The sequence below is a fragment of the Mizuhopecten yessoensis genome, unplaced genomic scaffold (assembly GCF_002113885.1).
Source record: "Mizuhopecten yessoensis strain PY_sf001 unplaced genomic scaffold, ASM211388v2 scaffold10651, whole genome shotgun sequence".
NCBI lineage: Eukaryota > Metazoa > Mollusca > Bivalvia > Pectinida > Pectinidae > Mizuhopecten > Mizuhopecten yessoensis.
Genome location: NW_018408653.1, coordinates 1,741,451 through 1,761,182, shown reverse-complemented (window position 1 = coordinate 1,761,182; position 19,732 = coordinate 1,741,451). Strand labels below are relative to the sequence as shown.

General features: G+C 36.1%; 1 protein-coding gene across 3 annotated transcripts in view; it reads right to left on the bottom strand.

Annotated features, from left to right (window-relative positions):
- Window positions 1-519: 519 nt before the first annotated feature.
- LOC110461680 overlaps window positions 520-19,732 on the bottom strand; it is a 57,309-nt gene continuing 38,096 nt past the window's right edge. For all 3 annotated transcript variants that reach the window (XM_021515276.1, XM_021515278.1, XM_021515277.1), the window contains 4 exons: window positions 19,107-19,256; window positions 18,703-18,809; window positions 18,195-18,287; window positions 520-2,780 (listed from right to left, as the gene is read on the bottom strand). In XM_021515276.1, the coding sequence (XP_021370951.1) occupies window positions 1,465-2,780; window positions 18,195-18,287; window positions 18,703-18,809; window positions 19,107-19,256 (1,666 nt within the window). In that variant the 3' untranslated portion in view covers window positions 520-1,464. The remainder of the gene's footprint in view (window positions 2,781-18,194; window positions 18,288-18,702; window positions 18,810-19,106; window positions 19,257-19,732) is intronic.

Below are 19,732 nucleotides of genomic sequence, written 5' to 3'. Positions count from 1 at the left end.
GTATTTTGCATCATCTTTAGTTTTCTTCATTACGATGAAACAAAAAATATTCTCTTGTCAATGGAAAATTGATTTTCTTTTTAAAGTAATGATAACCATTATAAAATACATTACTATATTCAAAAACAGTTTGTTTTTTAAACATATTTTAATATCTTGTAGGAAATCACATTTTCTGAAAGAAAAAAAATTGGAGTTAAAAATGTATTATCCACATTATATTGAGCTCAACATAATTTAAAAAGAAAGTTTTGGATATTTTATTTTCATAAGACACACTGTATACTCTAAATATAACTGAGTGTGTAACCACCAGCTACCGTATATTGATTTCAATACTTTTTTTTTCAGAAAATACGCTTTCATAATACTGTTTCAGAAAATTACATTACCGGCAGATTGTAGCACTCTAAGCTCAGTTGTTAATACATGTATTTCTTTGGTAAAAAGACAAAAGAAAATTCATTTGGCACAAAATCTTTTTAAATATTAACCATCACCAAAGTTATATTATTTAAAAAAAAAAATCTGTTTACACAAAAACAAGAAATTGTTCCTATCAATAATTTCCAAGCTAAAAAAAGATAATCTAACTAAAAGGAAACTAGAAAGAAACGATCTGTTGGAAAATTGTATAGAAGTTGGTGTTAAAAAATAGGAAGCAAGAGGCATATGTGACATGGGTCACTGGTATGCTAGCTCTGAACATAAATTAGTTAAAATTTATTAATAACAAAATGTTACCAAATTAGCTTGTCGATCCTTAAATATGTCACATGTGTAAATATGGAACATCGATTAATGTTTATAAACCTCTAAAATAACGATGACATTTTATAATTAATACCATTCCAAAGTTTGAGATCATATGGTGTCCTAATGAATTAATGGTAATCTCTCTGATACTTGGAACAGGAACGGATCAATGGTAAATTGAAGCTTAAAATGACATGCTATTAAAACTTCTACCCGAAATTAATTTTACATTCAAGTATGATTTACAAACATAAACACAAACAATATATAAAGACAGACACCTTAATATTTTAGTTCCCCAAAAAATGTCATTGAAATGAATGAAATAATATAAAGGTGTAGAAAATCTACTTTGTATTGCGCATAACATTCCTATACCTATTAAAGAAATAACATTAAATATGTAACAAGACAGATATTAATATATTAATTAACTAGATAAAAATACTATATTTTCATCTACACGTAAACATGATGTAACAGAAAGATAAACGTTTATCGGACAACATGAAACATTTCTTCAAGTTGCCATAAAAAATATAAGTAACCATGCTGTCATATAGTTAAAATGTGTACATCATGCATTACCATTGGAATGTAGCAGGTCTGACAATTCTTGGTTGCGAAATACAAACTCTGATAACATACTAATCAAACCTGTAAAAAAACTTCCGATTTAAAGTTATTGATGAGTTATCTCCCTTTGCCTCAGTCTACTACTACAGCTGCCTCTTTGAATGTCACACTGATACCGTGGTTGTTGCTAGGGGGCTGATACTGTTCGTAACCAGCTCCACCTGTCGTAAACAAATCGTCATGGTAACCGTCATCTCCAAAATCTGTACACACGGGTCCAATACCTTTCACTGTCGGTCCAAAATTATTGGCCTCATTTTGAATATTATCTTTGTTTTTCTGGCGTCCATTTTGTTGATGTCTGGTTGTTTTGGAGGGTGTGAACTTTTTCTTCCTTTCGCCACTAGGTGAGTTAGTGAGCCGGTTTTGATAGGCTTGAGCTGAGGCAGTCTTTTGAGATCGTTTTTGGGGATACTCCTGTGTGTAGGTGGTATAACGACCCGGCACATGATACCACGCTGACTTATGATGGTAATCTTTTTTTATATCTCTCGGAGTTGTTGGAGGGCCAAGCAGGCTACTGACATCGCTGTTTGGGCCGTATGTTATAGAACGCGTGTTACCAGGGGTGATCGCATGTGGGCTCATAACACTGCGACTACGCGAGCTGCTGTACGTGGTTCGAGACATTCGACTAGCACTTGTAATGAAGGAACTACCACTTTTAGCACTGCCATTCCGAACGTTTGTCTTGCTGTTCTGAGGTTGACGCGGAGACATTGACCTTGAACTTCCTGCACTGCCATAACGATTATACAGACGTATAGGAGCCATATCTGAACTGTCGGGGACATCGAAGGTGGTCACCTGTTTGCCTACAGACCTGGCAAGCATTGCTCGATCCATACCACCGATATCATCAGCAAAACTATCAATCTGCGGATCTGCAACACGTGTCTCACCAACCTTCTCAGAATCCTCAGCTTCTTCCTGTGTTGGGTTGAGATTGATTTCCACTTTCCTAGAAATAGAATTTTCCTCGGGTGAAGAGTGAGTACCTTTCGGTGAGGATGTTCTTAGACGCCTGTCTAGTGTTCCCCTGTGTAAAAGTCGAGGACGTTCCGACTCCAGCATGAGTTTCTCAGATGCACTTAAGAAACTGAGACTACTGTGTCGACTGAGTTGACTGTATGATATGTCATTCTTACCACTGTTTGGACGCGAGTTTGAATAAACTGAGCTACCTCCTCGACTGGATGACCGGGACTTGGCCCGTCGCTCAAGATTGATCATGTCTTTTTCCCGCCATGACATGTTGCTGTATGGACGTTCAGTTGACCTTACATCAGTAGGTTTAGCCGGACCAAACTCGTAGCGCCCCATCTTCAGCGTGACCTCCAGCTTGCTCAGGTAGGAACGCACAGCTCGAGTGTCTATGTGGTCTCCGCCTACAACACAAGGTAAACACTCAGTCAAACACACCTGATAAACATACACAACCTAGAACGGAACCTGTCTTTTCAAAATGTATCCCTATTGTGCCTTGCCTCCATAAGGTAGATTTTGAGTCTTTTAAACATTCATCCATATTTCCCATTAGGTTCACAACCCTCTTGACTACAGGAGGACCACCACTTTCCTTTACCATAAATAAAATCCCTCATTTAGTATGAGGTAGATATTTTTGTGTTCATTCTTGAGCAGAATCGATCAGGAATTCAAGTATCTGACAAATATTTACTTAAGTAAAAATATAAACCTATTGTTGTTCCTTTTGGAAAGTCAAATATTTGTGAATAAGTTGTTTGGAGTACCATTATGAGTAGAGATAATTACATTAAAATTAACAAAAAACATTCCACTGGGTCAGGAAAGCTTCATTTAAATTGAGTTGAGATTTCCTCATCCATTCTGGACTAGTAGTCTTTTAATTGATGACTAGTACTAGTAACTTTGCATTCAGCAAGGGGTCCTAAAAATAATGATAGCCGACACGAAACCATGACAAAATCTCACACACACTTCATCTGTTAGTGCCGTGTGAGTACATCAACACATGAAAAAACCAGCCATTTAATCAGCTCACAGGTAGCCATTGTGTGCCAAGTGAGAGAAAGATGACAGGAATATTTGGTAAGATAACATTGCACACCATCATAATAACAACCGATATTTAACATGTATAAGAACGCCACCAGATTCATATCTGTTATGTAATACCTATGATGATGTTACACGAAACAATTTAAGGATTCTGTGGTATGTGATAAATAGAATTTATTATCAGATTCATTCCAAAACAATACATATGAAAATAATACTTGCTGAATGAATTGTTTCATAAAACTTTATGAACCAAAAAGGATTGAGGCAAATATATACATGTAATTTTGCAATTCTCTATAATGTAATAAATTTATAATGATATATATTAGGTGGTACTACATGTATTATTAACAAGGATCTGAGTTTCTTTATCAGACTACTTGGTGTAAATTGCAGGGAACTAAAATGCTCCCTATTATTACATAAGTCACAAGCCTACCCGAACGTCGCTGTAAGTATTGCTCAAATTCCGCACATGTACCATACATTTACCAATATAGAGCACGGACATACCACATGAGAGCTATTAAGTGCCAGACGATTGTAACCATTTACTGGGGTGGTTGGTTTCTACAATACAAATTCCAGCACTCTACCTTTAATTCTCAATGCACGTTTACTGAAACCAAAGTCTAGATCTTAGAACACAAATTGTTAGGGTTCAAATTTCCAGGTATGAGCATGCATTTTTGTTTTGCCCACCATACAGCCCTTCGAGGCTTAATAACGGAATATATATAATTTGTGTTGGTCTTGTGTCTCAATGAACATAAAAGACGTTTAAATGGAGATTGAAAAGAGAGTAAATGCTAGGGTCACTACAATAGACAATTCAGAAGCTTCACTTAGATAGAGAAACTATGTTAAAAGGAGGTGAATATTTATGTTTCCTAAATTAGTCACAGTATTTCATGGTACCTTATTTAGTCCCAGCTATACGTATATACATTAATTTTCCCTGTTTTTTTCATGGTTATCTCTGAATGTTTGCTGATTTAGTCCTAGTTAAATATATATATATATACATTCCTGTATTATAGACACAACATAATACAGAAGATTTCGTTTAATATCACTTCTCATTTGTCAGTGGAAAACATGATATTAACCAGAGCATGACATTAAAAGAACATTTCAGATGTCAAAACCCAGAAGTGACCGTAATGAAATGTCCAAGTGATATGGTGTTACAAAGGTTGTTTAGTAAAAAGATTTGTAACAAACACAGCTTTTTTCTTTATGAACAGTGAAATAATCCTTTTTCATTTGTAATTTCATGAAATATGCAGCTAAAGCACTTGCTAAATTCCGGCAGTGCTCTATGGTCATACGTGATCAAGTAAGCCTAGATCGACATGTAGTTGTCATCGGCTCCTTAGCAAGTCTATATCCTGCTCAGAATTCAGTCATAAAGTATGTCATGTTGGTACAAATTTACCTTAATCATCTTTGAAAATTAGATATTTCAATCAACTGTATCCATGTTTCCTGACTATTATTTTGGTTTGTTTGTGTTTTATGTCCTTTTAACAGCTATGGTCATTTAAGGACTTCCAGGTTTTGGTGGAAGAGGAGCAGTAGTACCCAGAAAAAACCCACCAACATACGGCCAGTACCTCGCGACTGCCCCACGTAGGTCTCGGACCCGGGACCCACTGGTGGAGGGCTAGTGGTAGCAGAATGTCGCACGCCTTAACCACTTTGCCACCGCGGCCCCTCCGTTTCCTGACTAAGTCATGGCTATACATACAAATACAAAACTCTTTGTAATATTGACTGTTAAGCCTTCAATTTTGTGCCAATATCGGAAAAACTATGGATCTTCCCTGTCAGGTTGTTTGGAGGGGGGAAAATCTTTGAGATGAGACAGTCATAAATGAAATTATTTAATGTTTTCTTCCACTTTGATAAATTTGATACTAATTCGGAAGATAATCCAGAATCCAACATATATGTTAAAGTTCATCTTTTTGGTTATCAATCGAACTTAAAATGTAACAGGGATAGAAATTAAAATGTAACAGTGATAGAAATATTGTACCCTAGCAACAGCCCGCCAAGCAGGCAGAACATGTTGGCAACCAGACAAAAGATAAATACAAGGAAACCTGTCTTTAGGACCTGCTACTTTTTCTTCCTACTTTCTAAGTCATAGATAGTGATTATTTAATGATAATTTGACTCCATTGTTAATTACCTGGCATTGTGAAGATGTTCTCCGGAACACGAGGTAAGTATTTACAGGTAATCCACGCTGTAGACATGATGGTTACTGTCGACTAACACCTCAACATACAGACACAGGTGTACTCCTGTCAATCAGTACATTACTGTCGACCCTGAATACAGGGTTCAGGCAAAATGCACCACAAGTCCTGTTAAAGATTAATTCTGTTGAACTGTCTTGCCAGTTTAACAAACAACAGACATATGTAATCCACCACTAAGCTCATTAATCGGTACACTGATGATCAAAAATTAAACTCCAGTATACACTGGTGAAATGATACTGAACAGTCCTGAAATACCGCTATACACGGAGTTGTAAAGGGTTACCACATAGGAAAACCCTGATATAACACCACACAGGATCTGGAGAGTCCGAACTTGACAGTACAAATATAAATCTACACAGTATCAAGAAGTCCGAACTGATGACCACAGGATCTCGAAAGTTCTTAACTGTTGACCACAATGGACAGTCCCGAAATGAATCTACACAGGATCTGGAAAGTCTAAACTGTTGACCACAATGGACATTCCTGTTATATATACATGTATGTAGAGAATCTGGAAAGTCCGTAACAGTTGATACGTTGTTTAGTCGGTAGAAGTCTCCAACACAGAAACCTGACTGAGCATTGATTAGGCTACAGAAGGAACACTAAAATCGGATTTCATTAACATTATTCATGAAAAATTCACCTGTACAACCTAGACAATGTCCAAAAGTAAACGGTGCGTAAAATAGTCGGGAACAGTCAAATCAAACCTATTAATCGTAATTAAGTACAAGTGCTTGCCCTTCTAATGTTTAAAGGTAAAATTAATTCTGTTGTATAAATAGAATTCCAAATTCAAATCTGTTCTTAGGACTGACTAATGGAACATTTTTGTATATATACAGTATGCCTCTCTGCTGAACAATACTGAACAGATGTATATTATACACTGTCCTGTCTGTCATGAAATTTTCATGAATGGGTTAATTGATTAATTATATTCCAAAGGTTCAACAGTAGTCTTCAGTAGTCACTTCACCTGTATAGATCATATATCTGCCTAAACTTAATTCAGATCACCTTAAACCTTATATCATCCGACAGGTGCCAAAAATCTTGAAAATAAAAGACTCTTGTAGCCATGGACGTGTCCCGTAAAATAGATGGTCAGAGTCCGGACTTTGTACCTGGCAGGTGTCTATTACACAGGTATGTATCCCAGGTATTCTCATATATAAACTTAACGACCAAATGGCACCACCGACAGTTCACAACACACTTGACAAAGGACACACTATTGTGAGTTGAAAAATCTCAAGTAAAAATTACACATCTCAATTTTACTGCCCTCCAATGTACAGCTCCTATCAAATCCTGTACTCCTTTTCAGATAGCCTCTTGAAAACTCATGTATTGTACCACTTGATAGTAAATGACATTCTTCTTTAGAAACCTAAACTCTTGAAAGTCTATAAAATTCCCAGAATTATTCTCTGAAGGATCCTCCAGAGTGTTGAGTGTTGATTTTTCCTGTTTGCTGAATATCAAGGACATAAAATACCCTGTCAAACCATATCACGTATAATTCTTTTTAAACAGGTGCCATTAATCTCGCCATTTGCTCCTGACTAGTTAACAACACCCAGTTTAAAAGTCCTTAACAGTTCAACAGACTGGTCTAAAGTTGAATGTGTACGTTCTGTTGATAACTGGTGTGCGATATCAGTGTCGAAGAAGACGAGTAAATGGCAGGCAGTACGCTGCCTCTGTTAAATCAGAGGTGTACTGTTCGTCCGCCTGGTGCTTAGGCCCTAACAAAGTAATCCTATATCAGTCGCGTGTGTATGTACATATTAACACTCAATACACAGGACTGCGACTGACGGAGTTTTTGTGTATAATCCAAACGCATAAGCAGATTACACCACTGTGTAAAACATTTAAGAATTCCATGTTTGACTTACACTCTGTTTTCTTAATCGTTTATATCTACATTAAGCTAGCTTCTTTCCATTCGAGAAAGTCTACATGTCTAACAATAGCACGCTTACCTGACTACGACACACATTTTCATAAAAAAAAATTGTGACAAATTCATAGAATCCCAAGGTCATATGGTATTTGAGACTCAACCAATACAACCCATTAGTGACGGCACTTATTAAAAGGTTTCCAAAACTGGGGTCCGAAGAAAAAATAATTATTTTGTTAGACATAGAAGTATGGACAAATCTGTAAATTAAAATTACTTGTCTTCACAGTTTTTTCACTTACAGTGAATTCTGTTTCAAATACCACCTCTATTAGCTAGGAGACCAACTGTGTTAAGAGGCCATATTCAAATTTACTAAAACTGTATTAAGAGACAACCTTCAATATGAGACCACTTCACTGACTCTTTGTCGGTGGGCTCTTAACACAGGTTTTCATGCTTTCAGAAGTCAGAAACAAAATTAATGTAACCAAGCTGCATTTACAAAGATGAAAAAGAATCTTCAATGGTTCCATATTTTATGAAACATAGATAACAGTTAATCACTGGTAGCCATTGAAGGAAAAAACGTTTTTAAAAAGTTAGCAGAGTCTTGTTTCGGAACAAAAATAATACATGTACTTCATTCATGATTGGTTTAGAGTCAATGATGTCCTAGAGAAACATACATGTCGTATGTTTATGAGTGAATTCTGTTTTACAAGCTGACCACAACAGGCATACTATATAGGCTTTTTGTTGCCTGTCAGTTTTGTTTGTTTTATTTGTTTCTGTTTTACATACTATTAACATTTAACGACGGGCCAGGTTTTGTGGTGGAGGAAAGCCGGAGTTCCCAGAGAAAATACCACCGACCTATGGCCGGTACCTGGCGACTGCCCCACATAAGCTTCGAACCCGCGACCCAGAGGTGGAGGGCTAGTGATAGCAGAATGTCGGACGTCTAACCACTCGCCCACCGCGACCCAGAGGTGGAGGGCTAGTGATAGCAGTATGTCAGACGTCTAACCACTCGCCCACCGCGACCCAGAGGTGGAGGGCTAGTGGTAGCAGAATGTCAGACGTCTAACCATTCGGCCACCGCGACCCAGAGGTGGAGGGCTAGTGATAGCAGAATATCAGACGTCTAACCACTCGCCCAACGACGCCCCTTTTTGCCTGACAGTCAGTAGCACCCTAAAATTCTAGACTACTGTGAAACCTGCCATAACCCTTTCACCACTGTAGACTATAATGGACTCGTCCACATCAACGCATGGAAGAGTTTACTAAAGTTACATAGGGGTAAAAGGGTTAACAAACACCTTTCTAAAAGACCATAGATCTATAATGACCACCCAACTGTTTATAAGACTACCTGTTTAATAAGACCACTTGCCCATAAAGACTGCATGTTTATAGTATGTTGTGACTACCTGTGTATCAACACCACCTTTAATAGTGACCACACATGTATATATATCTTCTGTTCATAAAGACCAACTGTCTATAAATACTGCAACAGAAAATGCCATGAAGACTTTTTTGTAAAATATCAACCTGTCTATAATGACCACATTAAAGTGAAACCTGCCCAATGACAACCACCTGTCTAAAGATCACCTGTCTATAAAGACCATTTATTGTCGACTGTTATTGGCCACCTGCTTAAAACGACTATCCATCTGTAAAAGCCATCTTTTTATACGACTACCTGTCCATTAAGACCACCTTCAAAAATGACCATCAGTCTATAAATATCTTCTGTTCATAAAGACCGCCTGTCTATAAATACTGTCATATGAGAATACCTTGAGGACTATTTTTTATATGATATATACCTGTCTATAAAGACCATTTGACAGTGCAGTACCCGAAAATGTCACACTGAATTGAAATCTGTATTATAACCACCACCTGGATATTTAGACCATCTGTTAGGATAAAAGCCACATGACTATAATGACCACCTGTCTCTAAAGATCACCTGTTTATAAAGACCACCTGTCTCTAAAGATCACCTGTTTATAAAGACCACCTGTTTATAAAGACCACCTGTCTATAACTATCTTCAAATGAGAAAACCCAAAAGACTTTTTCATAATTTTACCTGTCTGATAAGACAACTGTCAATAAAGACTGATTTTGTTTTCTCCCTTGGGAAGTCTTTATAGAGGCAGGTTTATGCATTTGTAAAACTGTCCGCTCAATTTTCTTTCACACCGATCAAAAACCCTACTGGCCAAATACTAGTTCTCTTTTTTTTCAGCTGTGTTCAAAATATTATTAGTCATTGCTTATCGACGATATGCAGAGCCATCAATAGTCTGCTTAAAATACAAAATATAAGTAAGACCTTTTTAACAGACAGGATGAAACAGGAAGCGAACAAAGCCTGAGAAAAACACACATGAGTTAGATAACATAGAAAAACACAAGGTCAAAAAAACAACTTTAAGTGTTAAATAAAAGTCAATAAAAAATTCTATAGACCACCTCAGGTGCAACAACTGAGATACTGACAACAGATAACGACTTACAGTACCAAGTATTTGTAAACTGTTCTTCTGAAAACATGCCAATATCAGTAGCAGTTACAAAAATCATAACATTTCACAGCACAGCTTGACAGCAGCATTGGTGAGGGTCTACATGTTAGTGAGGGTCTACGTGTTAGTGAGGGTCTACCTGTTAGTGAGGGTCTACATGTAAGTGAGGGTCTACGTGTTAGTGAGGGTCTATCTGTAAGTGAGGGTCTACGTGTTAGTGAGGGTCTACGTGTTAGTGAGGGTCTACATGTTAGTGAGGGTCTACCTGTAAGTGAGGGTCTATGTGTTAGTGAGGGTCTACCTGTTAGTGAGGGTCTACCTGTTGGTGAGGGTCTACATGTTAGTGAGGGTCTACATGTAAGTGAGGGTCTACCTGTTAGTGAGGGTCTACGTGTTTGTGAGGGTCTACATGTTAGTGAGGGTCTACCTGTTAGTGAGGGTCTATCTGTAAGTGAGGGTCTACATGTAAGTGAGGGTCTACATGTTAGTGAGGGTCTACATGTAAGTGAGGGTCTACATGTTAGTGAGGGTCTACGTTTTAGTGAGGGTCTACATGTAAGTGAGGGTCTACATGTTAGTGAGGGGCTACCTGTTAGTGAGGGTTTACCTGTTGGTGAGGGTCTACATGTTAGGGAGGGTCTATCTGTAAGTGAGGGTCTAGGTGTTAGTGAGGGTCTATCTGTAAGTGAGGGTCTAAATGATAGTGAAGGTATACATAATAGTGAGGGTCTACCTGTTAGGGAGGGTCTATCTGTAAGTGAGGGTCTAAATGATAGTGAAGGTATACATAATAGTGAGGGTCTACCTGTAAGTGAGGGTCTAAATGATAGTGAAGGTATACATAATAGTGAGGGTCTACCTGTTAGGGAGGGTCTATCTGTAAGTGAGGGTCTATGTGTTAGTGAGGGTCTACCTGTTAGTGAGGGTCTACCTGTTGGTGAGGGTCTACATGTTAGTGAGGGTCTACATGTAAGTGAGGGTCTACGTGTTAGTGAGGGTCTATCTGTAAGTGAGGGTCTACGTGTTAGTGAGGGTCTACGTGTTAGTGAGGGTCTACGTGTTAGTGAGGGTCTACATGTTAGTGAGGGTCTACATGTTAGTGAGGGTCTACATGATAGTGAGGGTCTACCTGTTAGTGAGGGTCTATGTGCTGGTGAGGGTCTAGGGTACATACTTGGGTATTTAAATCGTACTTGAGAGAGTTTCGGATTTGTGACGACCGTATTTTAGATAACTGCAGAGTAATGCAAATATATATCGTTCAAATCAATATCAAGTCGTTTTGAATTGTGAATTTAAAGGAAAACTATTCTTTATTGCACAGAAACATAATTTAATTTCCTTTCATAGATTTTATCAATGTGCATGCTGAATAATTTGATCTAAAACCAATTGAACAGTAACATTTACAAAACTATTCTGACACAGCATTTCAAGTGTAATCGGCTAACCCATTAATTATACATTTTAATGTGAAGGTACTACAAAGAATATATTCTATGACCTATAGAATAACACTTGAAATCAACACATCATTTTTGTTGTGACACCTATATAATATACATTCACAATAAATGATTGTATATGATCTTATTATAAGTATAAAGGTCATTGAAGGCATTTTCATATTAAATTCTGAATTGAATACCCATATATGATTATTTTTGGCATTAAGTAAACATGAGAAAGTTTTGACAACTGTCCAACAAATTTTACTGTATATGAAATTGTTATCACAATAATATTTTTATTTCCAGCATGTTCATACATGATGTATCATTAAGTTTCTCAATGCTGAAAAGATTCATCCAGTCACCACTACTTTTGTTTGATGCCAAGGAACATAATTAATTTAACCACCAGCTGGAAATTTAATCCGTCAAGGAATTTAATTAATTAACCACCAGCTTCAGCTAATCAGTCTTAATGAAATTCAACTCTTGCCAGTAAGGTGATGATAAATCATTCATGCCAACTTACAAATCATACCTATAATGTATATTGAAGTTATCTCCCTTTAAAAGTGTTTACTTAGCATTACCTAATTACATAGAATTACTAGAGTTTATCAATGTGTGTAGTCTTGTGTAACTTTTACCTTTTAAATGTTTCAGAAATTAATTAAACACTTCCAAAATACCAATCGTAACTGATACTTTACATGTTAATTAGTGTAGAACTCTTGAGGCATTGAGATTTGGTCACAGTAAGGTATCAGATACATCCTTAAATACAGATCCAATTTTAAATTTATTTTTGTTTTCATTTTAAAAACAATTCACATTTTGTTTCTGCATTAAAAACATTAACCCTTGAATTGCAACATTATAAATAGCATACGGTAACCATTGCTGTGGAATGAATAAAATTCAACAAATCAGGTTTTTTTACCAATATTACTTCATTATTTAATGAGCTTTAGTGTAAAAAGTAAAGACACAGTGCTAGTAGTAAGGAAAGCTTCTATCTTGAATACCTCTCTTCATCAACATCATAACAATGGTTGTTACAGTACATTTTTACCTGTGCAGGTAGTAGTTATTACAAATGTTGTAAATGGGTGAATAACGATAGAAATTTATTCATTTTGAGGCTTTTTCAGTTGAAATAATGGCGTGCCTAGAGGAGTATTAAGACACAGATTCCAACAGTTAAAGGGTTAAAACATTCAATCTTCTGAAACACTCATTATTGGTAATATCTTTGATATGTAATTGTTTCCTATGCAACTGATACATAAAAATGTATACGTAGCAAAAACTAAAGTACAAATCTGGATTAATGTTAATCTGACCCCAATCAATATTCAGTGTTGATTTGATTTACAATTGTTGAACAAATCCCTTAACGTAATCATACACCCTACACACGCTAGTGGTTGTGACGGGCGGCCATCTTTTATATGGAGTCGTTGGAGCATGTGAGATTGTCCACTGATCTGTAATGATGTTCCCGTCCGTCCTGTGTCGCACGCGAGTCACGATCGAACGTTGGTTAATTGGTAATCCTACACCGCCTACCTCTGTCTAAACATCTAACAGATCAAGAAGATTTGTTAAAATAAATATTTTAATGATCAAACTCTATCCGAAATACACGTTTCTATTTGATATCAAATAAAATGTGTTATATTGATTCTGGAGGTGTTTGATCATAGCAAAGATTTTCACATGTTAGATTGAATTATCAAAATTCTAATTATTTCAGTATTCAACAGTTAAAAATCAAATTTTGCATTCAATGGAACAATAATTGTACATTATATTTTAACTTTTATTGAGCAAGAGATATTCTTTAAACCTGGACGGTGAATTTTCAAGCATTCAATATATGAACGAGGAATAAATTATACCTTACCCCTCCCTACTTTTGGTCTATGTTTTTTCACTAGGGGTGGGGGCTTATTTGTGGTCAAATACGGTAATACATTTGTCCCAGATTGAAGTACAAATGGACCCCAAAATTGAAAAGGAATTTTACTCCTTGTATTTCTGTCATTTCATGAGTATTTTTTTTTTTTATAAAATACCAAATTTACACCCTGGAACATATTTTGAAATACAGTTGGTCAGTAATCTTGTCATTTGTTTTTTAACCCCAAAATATGTAATGGATTTTTTTTTTGCCCAGACAGACAGGAAGATCCCAGTTTGTAACCTCACTCCCCAGCTTTGTTACAAGGGTATGAAAACAAACAGATGTACAGCACTATCCAAACACCGAGCCATCATCAGTGTTTATACTGGTCTTGGGTAAGTGTTGGACTTGTCCAGTACAGAAACATTGAAGTTCAGATTCAATATTTACTTTCATGAAAAATTCTCTTTTATCTTCAGTTCTTCCATAGAAAATATGTCCTTTGACTTTCTCCCCTTTGTTATGATGGATCATTTTCATAAATCATTTTGTCATCAAATGGAAATGTATCAGAAATCCAATCGGACTGATTACCATTCTGAAGTTCGCGTCACAGCTAAAATCGTTTGATCTAATTTACCTTTCACATAATCGATAATCACATTATAAAGGATTTCTTTCAGTCGAGTATAACAATAAAGTTCCCTTTCTGGTCCAGCAGATTAGAGGTACTTTGGCAATGATCTGTGTGCAGGCTAAAGTAATAACCCAGAATTCCATTGTTATGGTAATCAAGGTATCAAAGTCGTCGGTGTGGTGTTCTGTAATCTCGTTTATAGAATAAATGGAGTCTTAATATCGGCATTTGGCTGTATTTTCACATTGCGTATGCAGTAAATATTCTTCAATTTGGGTTGTCTTAAATGCTTTAAAGATTTACTGCAATAAAGTCTTAAATCTTTATAACACGAGTTGGCCATTCAAAAAAGGTTTCAATATTCTAGTATCTGATGTGGCTGAGAATCCAGCAATTATTCAATAACCCCAGTCTATCACAGGTATACTTCCCAACATATACTGGTTTGGAGTAACACCGGTCTATCACAGGTATACTTTCCAGCATATAATATTTTACATTAAGACTGGTCTATCACATGTATACTTCCCAACATATACTGGATACTGGTTTGCAGTAACACTGGTCTATCACAGGTATACTTCCCAACATATACTGGTTTGCAGTAACACCGGTCTATCACATGTATACTTCCCAACATATACTGGATACTGGTTTGCAGTAACACTGGTCTATCACAGGTATACTTCCCAACATATACTGGTTTACAGTAACACCGGTCTATCACAGGTATACTTCCCAACTTATACTGGTTTACAGTAACGCCGGTCTATCACGGGTATACTTCCCAACATATACTGGTTTACAGTAACACCGGTCTATCACAGGCATACTTCCCAACATATACTAGTTTGCAGTAACACCGGTATATCACAGGTATACTTCCCACCATATACTGGTTTTCAGTAACCCCGGTCTATCACAGGGATACTTCCCAACATATACTGGCTTACAGTAACACCGGCCTATCACAGGTATACTTCCCAACATATACTGGTTTGCAGTAACACCTAACCAATGTTGTCCAGTAGGATATACAGCTGTCAATTAACTACTCAATAACTTTTCAGAGTTTCCTGGGTTTTTTTAAGCTTTACCCGAATCTAAATCAATTTTTGTTTGATGTTGTTAATTTACCAAATCTAAAGAATATTTTTTCATCCTATGTGTTCAGGTATATACAGTTGAATACAGTTAAACTTCAATATAACTGTTTTCTGTGATAACATTTCAATGGCCATGACCTGGCCATCACAGATTAAGGTCCAAACTCTATGGTTTTAACAATTCCTCTATAGGATTGATCTAATGGCCACCTCAATATTAAGCCTTTGTCTTGACAAATGGTCGGAGTATAAAGAGACTTTCAGTAACAGACTTGATTTAAACTGCACATAGACTAGAACAAACACAAAATAGTCAGGGAGGAATGGCACATTTTAATGTACCAGGGTAAATGTTTTACATATTTTATTGCCAAATTACGCTCCTTCCACCCCTCCCCAACCCACACCTTGTGAAGTAGAAAAGCACATCAGGACAACATAGAATCAGTTCGTGTTTGAAAACTGTTAGTAAATCAATGTTCAAATAACAGTGGCAGATTTTATTTGTACATAGAATTAAGATCACCTTCTAGCTTCGAGCTAGAGGGAATTTCCCTTTAGCTCAGTGGTAGAGCGTCCAACTAGGCACCTAGGGACCGTGGGTTTGATCTCCAGAGGAAGCACACTATTCTCTTTCCTGTTACAAAACTATCAAAAAACAATGGTTAGCTACTGCAGTGACTGTAAGTACTCAGTATAAACCTCTCAGTACATTTTAGCCAAACGAGATCCTAATACAGGCTGGTTTACATTAGTGTAGAACAGTATCGGTAGGGTTATTATAGATTTCATTGCTGAACAAAGGGCCCAGTTGATGAACTTTATAAGTACTCAAGACAAAGAAGGCAAAATTTGTGATTGTATATTTTGTTCCGTCTAATTTATAATGAAATGATGAGACATAATTCATCGGTAAGTAAGGGTGGTTGGGAATGTAACAAAAATTACATTAAACCTTGTGAGACGTTTGTGTGAGAGACCGGTCGCTGACCACTGGGGTTCTCCTCAGCAGGGATTTAACGTTTCATTGGTCAGCTGTGGGCTCTTATCTCCTACTGTCATGATATCTATTGGTCAGTTTGACCAGTCATAGTAACCAAATTTGGTCATGTTGCTGAAAAGGTCCAAGGACTTTTATATATATAGATAATGAATGAGTGTAAACAAAGAAAAACTGTATTGGTCCAGTCACTCACTGTTAGACTACTAATGAATTAATGCAGATGAAATTTCCCAGCTAGCAATCTAATGACAAAATAACATACTTATTATTCTCATTAAATCAATATCAGGTATAGATACCTAAGGCAAAAATAAAATAAAAAAAAATATGTATGTATGTAACATGACTGAAATACATAGGGTAGGTTGGTCGTGATTTTAGGTTGGTCGTGATTTTTCAAAAATGACCTAACAGATTTTGAGGTCTTTTGAATAATAATATGGGATTTAAATTGATTTTGATACCAGCTGAAGTAAGAAGGTATATGTATATAGTTGCCTTGTTTGTTTGTATGTCCATCAATTTGTTTGTTCAGTGGACAAGTTAACCAAACACTGACATTTTTTTTAGAGTCGGAGGTAAAAACTAGGGTCGGTCAGGGAAACTGAAACATACATTTTGTTTTGGCATAAGATAGAAAACAACTTTTTCTAAACATTTTTATCAGGTTGGTAATACTGGGTATGAGTTGTAGGAAGGTAATGTATCACAACCAGTAAGTGTGTATGAGTGGCATTTTGATGGCTAGTACAGTACGTGAGTGCTGTCCTCCAACCCTATGTGGAGACGGTGTCAGATTACACACATCACGGTTCTCTACAACATTTTATCTGGACCAAATTCCTTTTGTCCTTATTTCACATTACACCTGTAATTCATATCTTTGATTTCATAATAGTTTTTAAAGTCGTTTGTGGCAGCTAGCTACTATTCATGCATACATTATGTTCAGACTGTGGATATATAAGGTAAATACAATGCTTGTGGTTTAACACAACCATACTGTACTCACTGGCAGAGAGCAGTGGGATGGGTTCACAAGTTATCTCCCTTCATTGTATTTCTAATCAGCATTTCATTCTGGACCAAGGGAGATAACCCACAAAAATGATATCTTAAACTAGCTGGCGCTCAGAATCGTGTAAGTGAATTTTAGAATATCAATTAGAATATATAGGCGTTCACACAATTAATCCTAAAGACCTTATTACTAAACAATAATATTTTGCGTTAAGGAAATATACTACATGTTTGTTATGACTGTGACATTAATGTACTTCCTTTCTAGAGAGTTTCACAATTAAAGTGACATCAAGACAAAGTCAGCAAATACAAAAATCTCCTGTCTTGTATACACTTCCAAATACAGTATATTCACCTTATTTATCTATTACACATTCTACTACATCCCTGAGGTTATAAAAATACTGGATATACCTATTATCTAAATTTATAAAAGTAATTTTAGAAGTCAAATTGATTTTTTTCTGAATTTCAGAGAGTCAAAATGTTTGGTAAATAGACTTGTCCTTCAAATCAGAACAGCCAAAGCTCATTTTGGAGAGTTAAAAACACACATTTAATGGTCTACTGAAAAACCCTGCTTCACAGATAATCCATCAAGGCTGTTTCCCTGTCTATATGTAAAATAACAAGCAATTGTTTTGTCGATAACTTGAGAAAGCCTTTCCTATTAACAGATTATTTCATAAGAATATTCAGGGATTTTTTAAGAAGTGCTTATCACTACAAATATTGGTCTAAATTTGTATATATCGTGGGTGTGCCAATTCATCAATGTGCTAAACTGTTAAAATCCAACAATGTGTGAAAACTTGAATACGCTTTATCAAAGACAGTACATTGTATCTGATTAAATAATTTTAGAAAACATGGAAGAGTTGTCTTACCTAGATGGGTAGTCTTGATGTCCAGAGCTCTTTGTAATAATTTGACCGCTTCATCCTTAGCGCCTTGACTTGATTCTTCCTGCACCAATTTCGCTGCAAGTGAACATTTCCTATAAAGTTTATCTTTTATTTTCATTATCATATGTGAGCGATGCCTATAACTTTAGCCACCAATGAATCAAGGACATGTAAATTACTTAGTTCTATGGCACAGGAAGGACAAACAAAAAATGTGACGGCATAGCATGGAGTCTCACCAAAGCTTATTTATTCTAATACAGCATTTGAGTTCAGATTTCTTGAAAAACAAATAAAGTGAAACTTAGTTATAATGCCACCATATAAAGGAATTCTTCAGAAAAACAGAAAAATAGACTGTGAAATATATTAGCGAAAGCAAGGTGACAAATGAAACAAGGGGCATTATATCAAGGTTTTACTTTATTATATACTGAATTTGATAAGAAATTCTTGAGACAGAAGGATAGGAGATATACTGATTATTTACCTAATTCCACCAGGATGTCAGAGACAGTTAAGTGACTCGTGCCGAGACATGTCTCTCTGATTTCTAACGATCGTCTGTACACTGTTTCAGCTGCCACTTTGTCATAACTATAAAGATATAATATCGATATTCATTAGATGTTTCAATAACATGTCATTTTGTGTATATTTAACATTTTGAATTCCAGATAAAAAACTTTCACTAAAAAATTGTGACTTATCGTACTGATGACAGGATTGCTTTTACTTATATTGAAATTACAACTGGAGGGATATTTACCCAATCTTTACTTCTAAAAGATTACATTTAGATATCAGGCTAGCCAATAAGCAGACCTGCCAAAAGTCAATCAGAATATTAAATTACATTGACTGTTGCTGTTTCGTACATTTACACATACTTACCCTCGGATATTGTTAGGATTTCCCATAATGCCTGCTAGGGTGTACAAGATGTCTGCCACTAGAGGATGCGTACGTCCGTACCACTGTTCCCGTATAAGCAGAGACTGTCGCAAAGAACTCTCTCCTAATAGGAACTCATATTGCTGGGCCCTACAGACACGAGAAATACAACCTGAACTTAAATTCTAGTCAATCATCAAGATTTTTCAAATAAAATCAACATTTATAGGGTATGTATGAGTCAAAGATACCCTTCAAAATAAGAGGCTTATGAGGCAAGTATAGTATAGTTCACTTACTTTACTGAATTCTCACATAAAACAAGCTACAGATAGGTTGTACATAATGCATCAAAATATTCTTTTGAAAAAAAAAAAAAATACTGACATGAAATTTTTCACATTTTCAAGCAGCATTTTATACTACTGACATGAAAGTTGTAACATTTTCAGGTCAAAATGAAAAGTACTAAAATAAGATTTCCAATAAATAAGGTACATTTCAATCTAATTAAAATTATATCTTCACATCGCTCCCGTTTACTGATATGTCACGTTGAAGATCTAACAACATCCCATAGAGGGTCACGTCAGAGGTCAACATGAATGCATTATCGTATTTATAAC